The sequence below is a fragment of the Oculina patagonica genome, chromosome 2, assembly GCF_052425735.1.
Source record: "Oculina patagonica isolate OP01 chromosome 2, crgOcupat, whole genome shotgun sequence".
Taxonomy (NCBI): Eukaryota; Metazoa; Cnidaria; class Anthozoa; order Scleractinia; family Oculinidae; genus Oculina; species Oculina patagonica.
The window spans coordinates 13921917-13939926 of record NC_135759.1 but is presented as its reverse complement, the minus strand read 5'-3'; the positions used below and the strand labels follow the sequence as shown (position 1 = coordinate 13939926).

The 18010-nt window shown below is 39.8% G+C and overlaps 2 protein-coding genes across 2 annotated transcripts in view; both read left to right on the top strand.

Annotated features, from left to right (window-relative positions):
* The window catches only part of LOC144643069 (uncharacterized), a 76703-nt gene that overhangs the window by 27827 nt on the left and 30866 nt on the right, over positions 1-18010 (top strand). The window contains exons 19-28 of the mRNA XM_078502209.1: positions 1138-1457; positions 2246-2378; positions 3233-3519; positions 3784-3922; positions 4353-4648; positions 9761-9905; positions 14560-14885; positions 15493-15631; positions 16837-17129; positions 17385-17523. Of these exons, the coding sequence (XP_078358335.1) occupies positions 1138-1457; positions 2246-2378; positions 3233-3519; positions 3784-3922; positions 4353-4648; positions 9761-9905; positions 14560-14885; positions 15493-15631; positions 16837-17129; positions 17385-17523 (2217 nt within the window). The remainder of the gene's footprint in view (positions 1-1137; positions 1458-2245; positions 2379-3232; positions 3520-3783; positions 3923-4352; positions 4649-9760; positions 9906-14559; positions 14886-15492; positions 15632-16836; positions 17130-17384; positions 17524-18010) is intronic.
* LOC144638091 (neuromedin-K receptor-like) lies at positions 7380-8564 on the top strand. The gene has a single exon (XM_078497230.1). The coding sequence runs from the start codon at positions 7380-7382 to the stop codon at positions 8562-8564; it is 1185 nt and encodes a 394-aa protein (XP_078353356.1).

Here is an 18010-nt window from a genome sequence, read left to right as displayed (position 1 = left end):
TCCGGGCGATCGGTCGCAGGCCGCGGCGATCGCGAACGATTATATGTGAACTTCTTTCACAGAGGGAGACGATCGAAGCGATCCAAACTGTCCCATGGTGCATCAGTATTACCCAGAACTACGTTTCCGTTTGGCCTCTCTTTTCCTCCTTCGCCGTAAAACGGCAATAACGAGAAGAGGCTACGAGGTTTTCTCTTGCATCAAAGGCTGCCATAAGCGATATCGGAGTTTTGAAAAAAAAAACACACGTGCGCCGATCGGAATAAAATCGAATATTCATATGCGGGAACAAAGAAAAGATCATGAATTATTATCTTGTTTGATTAACCCTATATTTTTTTGACTTTTATGAATTTGAATTTTGTTCCGACATACGCACGAGGTTTTTGTAACTGGTTTCTTGAGTTTGGCGCCAAAATAATTGTTTCGGACTTGGGCTTTGACCGGGCACTTTGCATATACCAGACGATCGGGGCGATCTTATGAGAACTCCCTGATCTCTTCGATCGCCTACGATCGTCTCAGTATTTGCAAACGATCGATGCGATAGAAACGTTCGGGGCGATCATATGAGAACCAACCTTAAGAAGGAAAAAAACCTTCAATTTGATGTAATTTAAAGCCAAAAATCAAGTGCGTTTTTTTCTACTTATTGGAGACGGCGCTTAGTCCGAACGGAATGATTATTTCATTTTCTTAAACGCTGATATCTCTGAAGTGCCTTAACTACAATTGTAAACATGGTAAAATCTGCTCAAATTGATTGAGAGTTATCCGAACTAATGAAATAATCGTTCTCAAAACTAACGTAAATTAACTTGGTTCACTGGGCACTTATATTGGGCCTACGGCAAAATGCTCTTATCAGCATAGGGGGCATTATTGGAATATGAGGCGCTTATCACAAAAAAAGGGGGTGCTTTATTGGGGGGATGCTTATTGGAAGGAGGGCGCTGCATTGAGTCATTATGGTGATGTAATCGGTGTGAACAACACATTTGGAGCTCGTATGCAAAGTCGAAAGCTACGAGCCTTTTGTTGAAATGAATTGTAAAATTATTGTAGAATTCCTTTAACCTTGTCTCCCATACCGTCTATTCAACACTCCAAAACTTCTATTTTTATTTCTTCCTTGAGGCTGTACAAACAGTCTAGACTTCAGTCTCAAAGAAGCAAAGAAGGGAGGTTACACAGCATCTGGTTATCTCGGTCCTGGCTTTGAGCCCTGGCGTGCGAGCATGCTCAGTTCAAGCAAACAGCATGGCTGGTGCGCAGACGACAGGAGAACTCAGTACCTGCAGATCGATCTGGGAAGCCTTCATCATGTCACCGGGATTTTAACTAAAGGACTCACCGCGGGTATTGTGAAAGAGAACGCATGGGTAGAGAAGTACAGAATCCAGTACAGTGCACATGGAGAAATCTGGATTGATCACAAGGAGCAACAAGTCAACAAGGTATAGTGAGCATCATTTTTTTTAGACAAAAATCACTCTCAGCTACGGCAAAATTCGTTAGAACTGAAACACTGAAATCTGTAGGATACTTAAGGAGGAAAAGATAAATTTTTAGAAAAAAAGAGAAACGTAAAAACAAACAGATCAGCCTTTGGCACTTCGTTTGTTCGCCGTTCCTTCGTTCGTTCGTTCGTTCATTTGTTCGTTCGTCCGTCTGTCCGTTCGTTCGTGTCGTTTCCCTACCACTGATATTTGCAGAAATAAGGGTGAATCGCCCGCAGTGGATACTTTAAGCGGCGAACATGTAACAATTATCCTTACAATCGCGTGAAATATCGCCTGATTCTTAGCCGACGGCCAATGTCTTTGCCATAGTTGGTTAAATCAGACGATGTTTAGATTGAGCAGGATAATTGTTTTACTCAACAAATTGTCAAAAAACTGCATTTTACAGTAATTTAAACTGTAGCCATGCAGCTCTTCGCAAGACTTCAGACTTACATATGGATGACAGATAAAAATGGCTTCCTACCATATCTGGGCATCGTGACAATTTCTTGAATAATAACAACCGCTATTTTAGTATAAATTTTCTCCACCCATAAATCAATTACAAAAAAATCGGTGATATTTCCTTTCTTTACCAATTTGAATCAGTGTTGAAAAATTAAAGATTTGTACCCTCGTGCAATCTGCGACATCTAATAAGAAATGCTATTTACTGGGCTGTAACTAATGAGAACACGGCAAACTGAAAACATCAATTATTTTTTATTTTCCATTAACAGACGTATGATGCAAATACTGACGCAGTGTTCGCTAAGACTCAGACCACCAGTTTTCACGCGCGGTTTGTTCGAATCATTCCTACCCAGTGGCATTATGGGATATGCATGAAAGTGGAACTCAAAGGCTGCCAAGGTGATAAGATACTCTTGTAAATAATCTTGAAACGGCCGCGACTTCTTTGTTTAAGCCTTCTTGATTTTCTCTGTATGCCGCGAGATTTCGTATAAAGTGCAAATGACTGACATTTTCTTGTTTGCTTTATTGAATCTACATACGATTTTGATCTAAAACACCCCCTTCCCCATCCCCAACCCCCCTTCAACAAAAAAGAATCCACACCTTGTTTTAACCCTCTATAAAATAAACGCGAAATTTCACTTCTGGTCCAGTAACACAAGTATGAAGTGAACTGTCCACTTAATGTTCTAGTTTTGTTACAAAGCTGGAGTTTAGTGTGTAGTTATAATGCAAGACGGAAGACAGTTCATTAGTCAAGAACAAAGGCAGTTTAATGCCAGGTTTAATGACAGGCAGTTGCAATTCGATCAAATATACATATAATCAAAATGTGATCAAAAATAAAGCCCAATCTAAAGATTAAAAGTACAGTACCTCTCAAAAAGTGTTTTAGGAGAGCAATAAAATTTATAATTTATACTAAAATGTGCTCCAGAAAACGTTCCTGTATTGCGATGTCAGCTGTCTTGTCTTCGTGTTCTCTAAAGAATGCTGTAAGAGTTGCCAAAGCAGTCTTGGTCGCCCTTCGGGGATTTCTTGTATCTTTTTCTGCCACCAACTGAGATATTTTGTCTTTAGTCTATTGGAGGCTCAATTTCTTAAACTGAAAAGACATGTTTTTCCGCCCAAAAAAATCACTCTACTTGGTGTCATGATTTAATCAGATGCTTCGTTTCACACAAGCACGCGAGCATGCCTTAAATTCAACTGAAATCCAGCTAGCTATATAACAACTGTTTTTGTCTCAGTGTGCTCTGCTCCCTTGGGGATGGAGAATGAGGAGATCAGCGACGATCAACTTGAAACATCGCCTGTGTCAGGGGGCTCAAATCCTCGACTGCGTCACGGTAATGCGTTCAGGGCATACTTCTCCTGGACGCCTTTCATTCAAGTTGACCTTGGACCAGCAAGTAAACGGTTGACGGCCATTGCTGTACAAGGACGTTCGTATAGTTATAACACGTGGAGCTTTTACATGAAGTACAACGAGGATGGATCGGAATGGTTTAACTACACAGAAAACGGAGTGACGAGGGTAAATAAAAATGCACAGCAATTAAAACTTCTTCTACGGATAGTAAATAACGAAGATGGTAAATTTTAAGCTCGGTGATAAATAATGAAGAAAAATTGTTCAACATGACATGAGCGTGGGACAAAAAAATCTGAGTCCCCCGACCTGATTCTAGTACGGCGTTAGCATACTAGCTCTATACAGATTTAAGATATTTTTTTTCATTTATGTCGATGTAGCTTGTTCATTTTATGACGGTGATCTTTCTTCATTGACTTAAATTAGATATTCGCGGGAGGAGAGTACATGGACTTGATAGCCAAGCATTATTTCAATCGAAATGTAACGACTCGTTTTATCCGCGTTATGCCGCTGACCTGGTCTTATGATGTCGACATTAGAATTGAACTGTATGGCTGTCCAGGTGAGTCAGGTCGTAATGTTTACAATGTACAACGAGTAGGAGATCCTGAAGGAATTGAGGAGGAAGTTTACCTCTTCACGATTGGATTTTGAGTTCGTTTATTTTCCTCGATATCCTCTCCTTTTTGTGCCTATGTGCAGGCTATTTGAATTATATTAAGAGCTCAAGGCGATTGCTAGAAAAAGAAAGATGCCTCAGTAAATCCTCACTCAAAACGAACTGCATATTCGATCTTTCGCGTTACATAAAATATCCAAAAAAGGAAAAAACAAATAATTGTGCGGCCAACACTGAGAGAACGAGAACCAGGATCATTCATGACGAACTTGACTTGTTCAAGCTTCAGCTGATTTCAGCTGAAGTTTTGTTCTGCAACTTACACACTTTTCCGTTAACGTAATATTTCTTAATTGTTTTTTTTTTTCGTTAGTATGCGAGGATGCTCTAGGAATTGAAAAAGGACTCTTCAATGTAACTGCATCCACATACAAAGGACCTGGTTACGAGCCTTGGCGCGGACGGCTGAATCACGATGCAGGGATCTGGCGCCCGCTTTTAAATAGACACTACGAATTTCTTCAAGTCAGCTTTGATCGCGTGATGGCTATAACAGGCCTTGCCATTCAAGGCGATGATGCTTCGTGCGGAAGGGTCAGGAGATTTTACTTGAATTATGGTTTAGATGGTATGCGCTTTGAAACATACGTCGACCCTAAATATGGGGATGTAAGTACAAAGCTACTGTTTTAATTGTATACACTAAATTGGAGAAACGCTGAACCTGTGATAACTATAAACTATATGATATGGCTCAATGGTTACCCTGGGTGCCAGAGGTTTATCTTGCGCGGTTTGCGGTGTCGGTCATGTCTCTATTCGGTGACCCGCGCGAAACCCGCCGAAGTATCCACCGCGTGCGAGAAAAATCCTCTGGTACCCTGGGTACCCAATGGTATTCAGGATAGAAAGACTTGGTGAGCTTAGTAATATACCCTTTATTGATAATCAAGATATTCTCTTTCTTTAAAAGCCTTCAGAGCATGATTTATGCAACTTGTCTTATTCTGTCTTATTCACGTTTATTCTGTCAATACTTGAAAAACGCTCTTTCACTTTATTCAGCGGTTTTTTGATCGCTGGTCAATGGGAACGAGGGCTCACTACACGACACTGTTTCGTGCGTTTGCGTGCACTATCGCGTTTTACAAAATAACTCAGATACTACGCGTACTCTGATTGGTCAATTTGGTGAAAAAAAAATCTATGTACTATTGTACCAGTAAACTCCCGCTTCCGTCTCGACAAGGCCGCACTTCGCTCGATTACGCATAAGGACGAAGAACTAACGTTAGTTTAATGTCTTCTTTTGGTCTGTCTGATGGTTAAAACGGAGGATATGATTCTCATTGTGGAAATTTGCCGAGGGTGGATCACAAAAATAAATTTTCCTGCCCAACACAGTTCTCGTGTTCTCCCAACATGGTGGTTTTATTACGCCAGTAAAGCCCTAGAAAGTGCGGTCTATTGCTTAAATGGTGCACGCGGGAAGTTTGGAGAGAACGAAACAAGCGTAAGAGTTGCTCGAGGCGATAGCAAAGAGCAACTCCAACTTCTCGAGTGCCTTGACAGGTGCATTTGAATTACACGTAGTCTCGAGAAGTAAAGAGTAAGTCAGACTGTTCTCTCACAATTGAGGTACAACAAATGATTTGTAATTCGAGCGGAGAATATTTTTCGCAGTGTTGCGACACAAATGCTAAAAGGGCCTAAAAAATTTCCCAATCTGAGTTTAATAATCGCTTAAAAATCGGTTTGTTGAATTACTTTCCTCCGGAAACCGAGCCTTAAAGAGGACACTAAACGAGAAAGCCAAATGACAACTGTATGTTTCACGGTTTTAAAGGGTCTGTAATAAAAGGTCGGTATTTGAAGTAGAACAATATCTATTTTTCGGGCTTTTAACGAAATTTGCAGCTAAGATAAAGAAAAGTGAAGTACTATTGTCCCAAAAAATATGGAAACTTCTATGTTGTCTGTGTTGTTAGCGATTGTGCTTTAGCTTAAAATTGAATTTTCTGTAGAATCTGACAAGTTTGTGACACTACCGTCCAAGGTGTAACCGGATAGAAAATGAAACTGAATCAATATGTTCCACATTAAATGAAAGTTCGTTAGCAAAAGTAAATGCTTTTGGAACCTTCGAAATTTAACGGTTTATTTTTTCACTCGTTCCACTTCATCGATTGAAAAGAAAAGGGGACTAAAAACACTAACGTTTTACTGATTACACGGTTTCAAATAAATTTAACTTAACGTTCTTGTCTTTTCCTTTAGTTAGCCTTTTTTTACGGTAATAGTTACATTCACAAAGCCTTAGAAATGACTGGCTGATTCATTTCAAGATTTGGATTGAAGAAAGAGGCTGTGCAACTCTCTCGAATCTTGCATGTGATCGAGATGATCTCTTGATATGATATGTTTTATTCAGGAGATGTCTAATTGTGATTTTGAACAGATAGAGCCGGGTGTTTCTTGGTTCAGTTTTTTCCAAACAATCTTCCGCTGATTTTCTCAAACTCATAATAATTCACCAAGTTCAAACAAAAGAAATGATAACATGACGGTTCTTAATTAGCTTAGTTTTTTTACGATTTTATTTCTCCGTTAAATGCTTAGTTTTGGTTCCGAAATTCAAAAGATACAGAGACAGTGTTTCATAACATTTCCAACATCTGGAATTTCGTCAAAAATACTTCGTTGCACGCCGTATTGAGTTTTTTTTAGAAATCTCTTCATATGGTGATTGGAAAAGCGATGACACACTGTGTCGGGTGTTTGATGTATTACTTAGAAGGTGATGAACATACCAACCCTTACACAAACAAGGAAATGAAACTAACTACACCTGCTCTGATTGGGCGTATCTTGTTATTTTTCAGCATTCATATCACCTTTAAATTTGTTCTAAAAATAATTTGAGTACGAATCGTTTCCATCCGTATGACTTTGTTGTCCGGGCCTTTCAAGCAATATTTCTTACCGAGTTACATGTTTGTTAGAAAAAAGAAAAGAAATCCTTTTTTCATTTGGTTGTTATTTGCCACTGATTCAGGACAAATAAGAATCATTTTCGTTTCTTTGTATTTCAGGGGTCTTTGATAGCGGGTTTAGAGAAAAAGCATCATTTCTTACCTAATTGCATCTTTGCTAACAAAAAGAAACTTGTCATTTTTAATTAAGTGAAAATCAATTTTCTTTTTTGTATTTTAATTTGTAGTTCCTTGGTAAGCATGCATAATAAGATAAAACTAATTAAGATATTTACTCAACGCAATGTTTTTACTTCCTGGTCATGTTCTTGCTTTCTTTAATAACTCTCGCGGGCAAAAATAACTGTTCAGTACACAGAGCTAATGAACCGCAATCTTCGATCAAACAGTACAAAAAACTTCTGATTATGGCTGCCTTTCAGGTCTCTTTGTCTCCAAACACTACTGAAACAAACATCACTGAAAAACCGAACCTCGGAAACTTGGCGAAAGACAATGAACTTACAAGAGCCGTGAAAACGTTCGCTTTGTCGACTTTGATCGCTGTCTCGATCTTCGGCAACTCTCTCGTCGTGGCCTCCGTGTACAAGAACGTAAACAAGCGAATGCAGGTAGCTAGTAACTACCTTGTGGTGAACTTGAGCATCGCAGACACGTTTTTAGCGATTTTTAGTTTATCACGTATGATAACCTTTGTTTATGTTGGATATGAGTGGTTGGTGGACGGAGGTTTTGGTTTGTTCCTTTGCAAAGGAATAAACTTTTTCATTATCCAATTGCTGTTTGTTTCCACCCTGAACTTTATGGCAATTGCTATTGATCGTTTCGTCGCTGTGTTCTTCCCGTTGTCAGAAATCATGAAAGGAAAACTGTTGTACTTTATCATCGCCGCGACTTGGTTAATTCCCAGCATCCTTTTCGGATTTTACTGGAAAATGATGGCCATGGAAGTCCGAGGTGGCACCACGGTTTGTTTTGCAAATGTGCTCGAGGTTTTCTCAACGGTGGATGACTTCTACGATTTTAAGATCGCAGAGAACGTAATTATAACCGGTGGTACTCTTGCTATAACAGTTGGGTTGTATGTCGCTATTGGCGTGAAACTTTTCTTGAGACGCCTGCCAGGAGATCAACAAGAAATAAACACGCGCCAAAGCGAAGCAGTTGCTCGCAGAGTTGTCCGTATGATGGTCACCGTGGTGTTTGTGTTCTGTTTGTGTTGGAGCCCGAACTGGATAATCGGCACTATTTGTAATTTTATAGATCCAATGAAAAAAGTCTGCAGAAACCCAAATGTCAATTTCGTAAAACTGGTCGTCGCCTATTCGAACAGCGCAATAACGCCGTTCATCTATCCCATTTTTTCGGGAAACTTTCGCTTGAGCTTTAAGCGTATTTTGCAAGACATGTTTTGTTGTAAACATGGGAGGGTGGTTCCCCAAGGCAGTTCCTCTCGGAGAAACCCTTACGAAACACAACCAGGAAGAGCAACAGCAGACGCCAGACCACAAGTGCTTCCGTTGCAAGATAGATTACAGGTTCAGACGCGGAGCAGAGTTACTTGCAAGGATACGTTTTGTGAAGAGATTTAAAGTATTTTTGAATGTACGGTCTGAGTTTTGAAATTCAGTTATGAATCGTTGTGGCTTGATTTGCCAAACTACAAATAAAGGCTCAGCAAGCTCTCTTCCGTACTTTAATATCAGAATAACAAAAATAAAAATAATTCTTCTCAATATCCTAACGTCAGTTACTTGGTGTGAAAATTCAATAAAAGAATGAAATTACAGGCATTGAAATTCATTTCAATTCTCCCCAGACTCTGTAGGTGTGTCACCTATAGAACTATTAGTCTGCCAAGTTTCATTGGTCTCTTTAAAAACGAGATAACTCAATTTTTCTACTTGAAATAAAATTGGGTCGAGTAGATGACGCCATCGGTCCCCTAATTCGCATATTTTACGATTTTTTTAAGCTTAAATATCTCCGAAACTTAAATAGATAATTGAAAACGGAAAAATTTAAAATACTGCTTTTTTAAATACTTCATGAAACGCCAAAAAAGCAAGGGGTGAAAATTTGGATCATAGTAGTAGTACCGTGAAAAGTTCCTCTCGGGGCTGAGGGGAATAAACAAGGCGTTTGTAGGATCCCGCGTCAGCTTACCAATACTTACTACTTCATCGCGGTAGAGTAGCCCTTATGCATGTTTAATTAAGGTTTTTCCATGTGCTACACACAAGCGCCTCTTGGGACTCACTGAGAATCTCCTGTATTTTTACTGGCTGGTTTATGCACAGTGACTGCGGGTTGTAACTGCGGTATCTGCGGTGTTGACATAAAGCGCAGCAAAGGTGTGAAATGTTCATAAACCTAAGAAGCAAAGAAAATGTGATTTTGTTTTTATGCGAGTGTCTCCTGTTTTAAATATAAATGAATATATAGGGTATGAGAATTTACGTATTGCTACGAAATTTGATTTCGATTTCCAGTTTTCGAAATAAAGGTCCCGCTATGGCCTTTCTCTTAGACGTATCGGTAAATTTTTGATACGCAAAATTGACAGAGAATTTGGAATATCGATAAAATTAACTTCACACGGTTTTGAAGATTAAATCCTTGTGATTGATATTATGCGAACTTTTGTTCGTGCTGCTGAATTGCGCCGACTAGCATTATTGTTAGCAAATGTAAAATAAAAACCTTGTCTTGTAATTCAATGAAAGTCGGTTACAATGTTATGAGAACAAGGTCAGTCACAAGCACTGACTTTTATTGCATTTTACAGGCACTTGTTGGCAACGAAAATAATGACAAAACGAAATATGTGAAGTTAAGCTACGTTATCAGGGCCCGCCATGTTCGTGTCAGACAACACAGCTACTATAAACACGTGTGTATGAGAATTGAGTTATATGGTTGCTCCTCAAGCGGTGAGTGTACATGCTAGTAGAGGGTTTGGAAAGATTTACTCGAGAACTGTTTGATTTTGCTTTGTCTTTGATTTTTTTTTTATCTAAATGGACGTTTAAACATTCTTTCTTGTTCATTTAAGATGGAAGAGTAATAGTTTGTTTCTGTTTGCTTTTCAGTCCAATGTAATAATAACTTAATAGTTAGTATAATTTCAGGGGTGATTATAAGAATTGGGGCATTCTGATTGGTCGAGAAACTCGGCTTTGAGGCTATAATCACCCCGCGAGAGGTGATTTTAGCATTTGAAGACTTGGTTACTAAGCTATGTCGCCTTTGACATCCAGGCAAATAATCATGGCGGACAGTTTCTGAATGAGATTTTTGTTCATTTTAAAGAAACCACTCCAAGTTATGGATTTTTAAAACATTGAGAATTTTGCAAATTGACTACTAAGGCTTTTGGACCGAGAATAGTTTCAAGAGATGGTTCTCAAGGCATTAGAACTGATCGTAAACACGGTGGTTTTGGAGATCGCACGCAGCCCTACACGCAGCCATGCGAAACTCAATCGGATCGATTAAGAAAAAAAATATTTAGTTCTCCTCTGACAAGAGCTACTCATTTCGAGAGGATTCGCACATTTACTCAGAAGCCACAACCCGGATATCTATCTTTCGTATAGTGTTTGTTTTGTTCCAATTTATTGCGTAAACTCTTGAGTATAAATTCTCATTTCAATCGATAAATTAAACTGGTTTACACCGTATGCAAGCGAGCAATTGATGTTTTCGTTTTTTCCATTGTTATTTTTCAGTTCTTGTTACTTTTTGATAATCACCACTGAAAATTAAACTGAAACATTATTCGCGTCAGGCTCAGTGATTATTCAGCCTGAGGCGAATAATTGTTAAATATTTTTTAATTGGACGTTTTCCTGAATTATTTTTTACCTGTGAACAGCTACTAAGTAGTACATGGGGCGAAAAGAGTCCAATGCTGTTTCAAACAAGTAAATGATAGACATTGCAATTCCTGCGTTTTGATTGGTTAACAGGCAATGGTATATGAGCTCATATACCATTGACACAAACATGGTAGCTGATACGCGCCAACGAAAAAAGTTGGGGAGCTCAAATATTGCAATAAAACAATTATTCCACTCGCGCTTGTTGGATATGAGATCGTTATATATTATATATCTACCATGGAATAATTGTTAAATATTAGTCTGCGAGCAGGCTCGCGTTTGGTAATACACGCGCGAGTGGTGAAGCCGCAAGAACGATTCTGCGACTGAAGCGAGCTGGCGAAACGCAACAAAACTTTCTTCGCCCTTCCACCCCAGACCTCTCGCCTGCCGCCTTCGCCCGCCGACTCGTTTTTAGCAGCAACGCCACTTGCACATGCATTCTCAAACGTGAACCTGTTGCTAGCTGGCTAGCCTTATATTTACTCGAGTAAGGAACCAATCATCTAAGCAAAAAATGCCATTTGCTGAACATCATTTAGATGCACGTTGGTCTAACTGTTAGGTTGTTAAACTTGAAATCTTTACATCAATAGCTCAAGCATGAGCATTACACTCGTGCTGTGTTCTTCAGCAAGACCTTTTACTGTCACACTGTCTCTTTCCACCCAAAGGTATGAATGGGTACTGGCGACTTGTTAGGAAAACATGACATAATGCTGGGAGTCAGATGAGAGGCTTATCTGTGATGGGCTAGCTTCCCATCCAGAGGAAGCGGCAATACTCCAACTCGCTAAATACTACGCTGGCTTTTGGCCGTTAAATGCTTTGGACGGGAAAAGACTGCACCTCTCGATTTCACACATAGAATAAAAAGTAATGTTAACATAGTAAAAAAAAGCCTTTTGATTCCCAATGGCACCTGGCTCCCACAGCTGAACATCGGCTTCTGTAGCATTACGCGGCTAGGTAGATTGCTACTCCCCCCCCCCCCCCCGGCTGGATGGGATGCTAGTGTATCGCAATTGCTGGGTTACTACCCATCAATTCATACTCATTTATACACCTGGGTGGATAGAGGCATTGTATATGTGAGAGTTATGTGTTGTCCAAGACCATAACGCAGTAACCCCGGCCAGGGCTCGAATCCAGACCACATTGAATTATGTAACGTTTAACGCTGGAAAGTTCTTTGTAAAAAAACTAAACGTTTCGGCAGTGCTGCCTTCATCAGTAGTAGTAGTAAAAAAAATGTCGTTGCTCACGCTCACGTATGCGAAATTATAATATAGATAGGAGTCTACGCGCGCTCTGATTGGCTAAAAACCTATGTTTTATCAGAGTATAAAACATAAAAAAATCATGTTTTATTGTTTTTCGTCAGCTTTCCTCGAGTGCTTCGCGCGTCGTTGACTGTTCGTTGGCTATAACCACTCGTATCCCACAAGGGCGAATGGAATAATTGTTTTATTAAATTCCTTTTTTAAGTATAAATCCACTGGACATTTCATTTTGATGTAAACGAAGTGAGGTGGGAAAAATTTTCGCGCGGTGTCCACTGCCTGAGTTGAATGAAACTCGCAAGGAAAGCGAGCGAGAGAGTTTTCTTTCGAAGATTATCTTCGACAATCTCCTCTAAATCGTCTATTCATACTGGAACTTGATTGTGACAGCAATTAAGGTTTACGGGAAGATCCGAAGCAATAGCTTTTCTGGAAATTATACGTGTTGTTCAAGTCGAACGAAGCAAGGGACGGATGTCATCGAGACTACTATATATGTTATGCTGAGACGAAAGTGCACTCAGAGTCGGTGAAGTTTATTGAAGTTCAAAAAGACAAGATCAAGATTGAAAGGTAACAAACTTACCTGAAATGCTTAGCCTTATTTTACGTCGAACACTGAATGAAATTGTGTCAGTTTTCTGGTCTTCCCGTAAATTATTTTCTGCTTTTCGTCTTCGTTTACTCGCTCTTGTTGTACATATTTTTAATTAAACTTTTCACTCGCGGTGTCTAAAATCTATATCATAAAGCAAATAAAGAAGCCTAAGCCATGTTTTATTCTGTCATAAAACACTCCGGGCATTTGAGAACACTCGAGAAATGTAGAACATTCGCCTGCGGCTCATGTTTTCTACATTTCCCTCGTGTTCTCAAATGCCCAGGGTCTTGTAATTGAAGATGAGTCGCATTTCTTCACGTCTTCTTTTTGCTTGGTCAGCCAGGTTTGCTCTGATCACTGCGACCATCATGTCGTTCAGGTTGTGGCTTCGTAAAATGTTCAGGCACCGGCAGCTCAACTCTCTTCCGTATGACGTCTAAACGGTGCTCTCTGAAGCGATTTCCGAGCCGACGGCCTGTCTCTCCAATGTAGACGATCCCGGGGCATTTACGGCATGAAATGCAATAAACAAGTTGACTTGTGATGCACGTATAATGGCCCGAGATCTTTATTTGTCCATTGTTAGTTCTTATTCTGTCACTGGAGTTTACAAAAGAACAGGTTCGGCAGTCGCGTCGGTTGTATTTGAAAGTACCCACTTGAATCTGGGGATCTGACGGCAGACTAGAATGTACTAGTAAATCTTTGAGATTTTTTGCACGTCGAAAGGCCTTTAGCGGCGGCTTGTTGTAAATGGCGCTCGTGCTTTGGTCATCGCGTAAGATTGAAAAGTTCCGGTGTCTGATGTTGCAAACGTCGACGTTCTTGGGATGTTCACGTATCATCCCAAGAACGTCGACGTTTGCAACATCATACAGCGGAACTTTTCAATCTTACGCGATGACCAAAGCACGAGCGCCATTTACAACAAGCCGCCGCTAAAGGCCTTTCGACGTGCAAAAAAATCTCAAAGATTTACTAGTACATTCTAGTCTGCCGTCAGATCCCCAGATTCAAGTGGGTACTTTCAAATGCAACCGACGCGACTGCCGAACCTGTCCTTTTGTAACTCCAGTGACAGAATAAGAACTAACAATGGACAAATAAAGATCTCGGGCCATTATACGTGCATCACAAGTCAACTTGTTTATTGCATTTCATGCCGTAAATGCCCCGGGATTGTCTACATTGGAGAGACAGGCCGTCGGCGCGGAGATCGCTTCAGAGAGCACCGTTTATACGTCATACGGAAGAGAGTTGAGCTGTCGGTGCCTGAACATTTTACGAAACCAGGCCGCAACCTGAACGACATGATGGTCGCAGTGATCAGAGCAAACCTGGCTGACCAAGCAAAGAGAAGACGTGAAGAAATGCGAATCATCTTTAGTTACAAGACCCTGGCACCGAGCGGGCTAAACAAGACTTTAGCTTTACTTAAATAACTTGTATGCGAGCTTTGCCCGCGCGAGTTTCAAAATTGTGTTAATTTGAATTTCCATCGTTTATTTTCGCATACGTGAGCTTGAACAATGACATTTTTTCTGCTACTACTACTGATGAAGGCAGCACTGCCGAAACGTTTAGTTTTTTTTTACAAAGAACTTTCCAGCGTTAAACGTTACATAATCCAATGTGTTCATTTAAATTAACGCTGCGCAGGACTTTTTCGTTTTCTCGAATCCAGACCGCTCGCTTTGAAGTTCAGCGCACTAACCAAGCCAAGCCCACAGCATAACCCACGCTTTTACTGTATATTCGAGACTTTGAAAAGAAAAAAAAAAACAAAGAAAAAATATTGCTAACGATATTTTTTCCTCAGAACTTTATGGCCATGAATCCCTTGGATTTGAAGTAGGAAAAATAGCGAATCGTTCCTTTAAAGCTTCAAGCACGTTAAACAAGTTTCACAAGCCGGGATATGGAAGATTGAACACTGTTATTGAAGGTGGAGCTTGGTGCGCACGAGAGACAAATACAAGCCAGTATTTCCAAGTGGATTTAATTGAAATATATAAGATCAGTAATGTCATGCTACAAGGAAAATACTCAGGCCCCGCCGAGGGACAAGGCTGGGTTACTAAGTTTGCGGTCACCTACAGTTATGACGGAATTGTGTGGAGCCAACACGTCGAGGAAGACTTAGGGGTATGTGTTTTAGTTTCTAAATACTAGCTGCAGGACGGTTTGAGCTATAAACCGCAATTAACAACTACAACAGTAGACGACTAGATGACTGATTAACTGACTTTTTAATTGACTCACTGTCTTACTGACTAACTAAATTACTGGCTATTTAATTGACTGTCTGACTCACCGACCGACTGAAGGACTGTATGAATGTCTGTCTCACTACTGACTGCCTGCCTGACTGACTGACTGACTGACTGACTGACTGAATGACTTACTTACTTCTGACTGACTGTCCGAGTAACCGGCCCACGGACGTACTATCTGACTGACTGACTAAATGAAGGACTACGTGATTGACCGTCTGACTCTCGGACTGATGTACTGACTCAATTTTGTCCGAAAGACAAACAAAAATTGGGGCTGTTTGATTAACTGACTGACTGACTATCGTTTCTCCGATTGAGTGACAGATCAGACGGACTGTCTACTGAGTGACTGACGGTGGACGTTTTTCCGAGTTAAGACAAAATATGAGAAATATGGAAGGGTCACGTATAGGCTAATATTTGGATAAGTAAAAATATATAAGTTAAATTTTGTTTTTTTACTGCCTAAACCACAGAGTTTTGAGGGTAACAACCTTGAAAACAAGACAATAAATCATGAGCTGTCTCCGTCCGTTCACGCTCGATTTGTTCGACTGCATGCAGTGGAATGGCATCAGCTGATTTGTATGCGGGTGGAACTCATTGGCTGCAAAGGTATGTTTTCAAGTAGTAGTTGATATGGCAAATTAAATCTTTTCACCAGCGTAAACAACAACATATGAGCCAAACATTTTCTACTGGTATAAAATTATTTTTGGTAGAGAGGAACAGTTTTATTTAAGTGTAGCTGCCTTTATACAGTGTGTGTAACGTCTATGACGGAAAACGTCAGTGAACTTGTGTGAGATAGATAAAAGACTCACTACCTATTATGATTAATGACGTGTTCATGGGTATTTTTTTTTCAGTTTGCTTCTATCTTAGTACTTCTCGAAGGATGCACTAGACTGAACCTACAGGAATAATCTTATACAAAACGCACAAAATGCACCAATGAAAAAACCTGCCTAGTACCAGGTGAACTAAGAGACGCACGAAACCAAGGCTGCCCACAAATTGCTCAAAAAGTTACTAAAAAATAAGTCAACAAGCTTATTTTACAAAAGTTGCTCTTTTCTGTGATTTGGTCTTTAGTTAAAATCATATAAATTGCATTGAAAAGTAATATTTCAAACCATCGTCTTGATGCAATTTTATTGCAACAGAACAACAACTAATATTTAACATAAACTACAGTGTTTGGCTGACGCGTTTGTAATGTTTTTATGCCAAGTAACCCGCTGTTTGTCGATCTTTAGTTAAAAGATAATCGTATCTTTCACGGAAGTCCTCGGCAAGCTTCGGAATTTTTACCACAATTTCGGAAATGTTTGTATGGTCATCGGGAAACATCCAGAACTCTTCCGAATATGGTTGACCAATTTAAACATTAGGGAATAGATAAAAAATGCTTAGGAATGCAAGAAGCTGCTCCAAAAATGAAAAGTTCGCAAAAGTTGCCGTGATGGATAGTCGTAAAGGATGATTTTCGAGCATTGTAAATGACATTTTCATACAATTGAGATAAATTTGAAAAACCTCGGGCCGATGTTTTTCAAGTTTACCCGAACGCAATGCGTTTTAATCTTCTCGAGTTTTGCCCATCCATGCCCCTTTTTGGCCTTTTTTAGTTATTCTACAGTTTTAAGCCGTTATTGTGATATTTCAGTTAATTCTATGACCAGATAATTAGTGCCGAAATTGCCTAAAATTGCGTGACATAGCGACTACGGTCTTGTGCAACGTACACAATAGTATAAGGGTTTAAAAAGTACCACTCCCACGTAACATAGTACTTTCTTGTGTATTGATTTCAACAGCTTGTACAGAGCCACTTGGCTTGGAGAATGGGCATATGCATATCGACTATTTATCCGGGTCATCCAATAAACATCGTTGGAATAGTATTAGACTAAAAAATTTTCAACCCACTCCCTGGTATGGCAAGCAACTTGACCCTCAAGAATATTTTCAAGTGGTGATAACGCCTTACGGAAAAACTGTCACAGCGCTGGCAATTCAGGGAGACACTCATTTTGTCACTTCTTTTACGCTGAAGACAAGCGAAGATGGGACTGAGTGGCATGATTACACGGTGCATGGATGCATTGAGGTATAGTGTTTTTTTAGTTAGCTGAAAGCTAAAACACTATAACCATATGCCTCTTTTGAAAGTCGCTTGCTGTGTAAAAGACTGTAAAAGTGAGATTCCCCGAGTAGGAGCTCGTTGGTTCCGGAGAAAATTTCGTTTGATTGCAAAGTAAAAATGACTCACAAGGCTGTAGGGTAAAGTTACTTTAAAGGAATGAGTTTTGTACTTTTTTCTTGTCAAAATCTATGACTTCTTTTGTTCAATTTTCGTTTGCAGGTTTTGTCGGGTTCTACAACCTCATACCAAACGTTACGGAGGCCTCTGCCCAAGAACATTTCGTCACGCTATATCCGCCTTCATCCTCGAACATGGACTCATTATCAACATATCAGCGTGGAATTGTATGGATGTGATGGTAAAAAAAAAAACTACTACTGCTGTTGATTATTAAAATCACTTAAGAAATTATACTGAAATGCGACATTGAGTGAAGTTTAAAATAAGTAATAACAAACTTTTGATTGAACTAGGTCGATATAAGACCGATCATTTGCCAGAGAGAGTAGATTACCGTATGTTCTTCGTAAGTCAAATCAAGTGGAGAATGAAACCCTTCTCGTTTCATTGTAGTACATACTTTATGCAGGGGCAGACACTCTTTAATCAAGTCAATGAAATAATACCTGATATTGAGCAAAAATCAAGATCACAAACTATACTAGTGAATAATTGGAAATTAGGGTAGTGCGTTCGGTAGGGTTGGGTGATAAGAGTGGGGGGAGGGGGGGGGGCAGGGAAAACGAGGGGCAAGGGGTGTGAAGTATGATATTGTTTCATATTCTCTTGATATTTGAGGTCTGTTTGTGATGCGCAAACTACAATGAAAAGTCTATGCAGAAAAT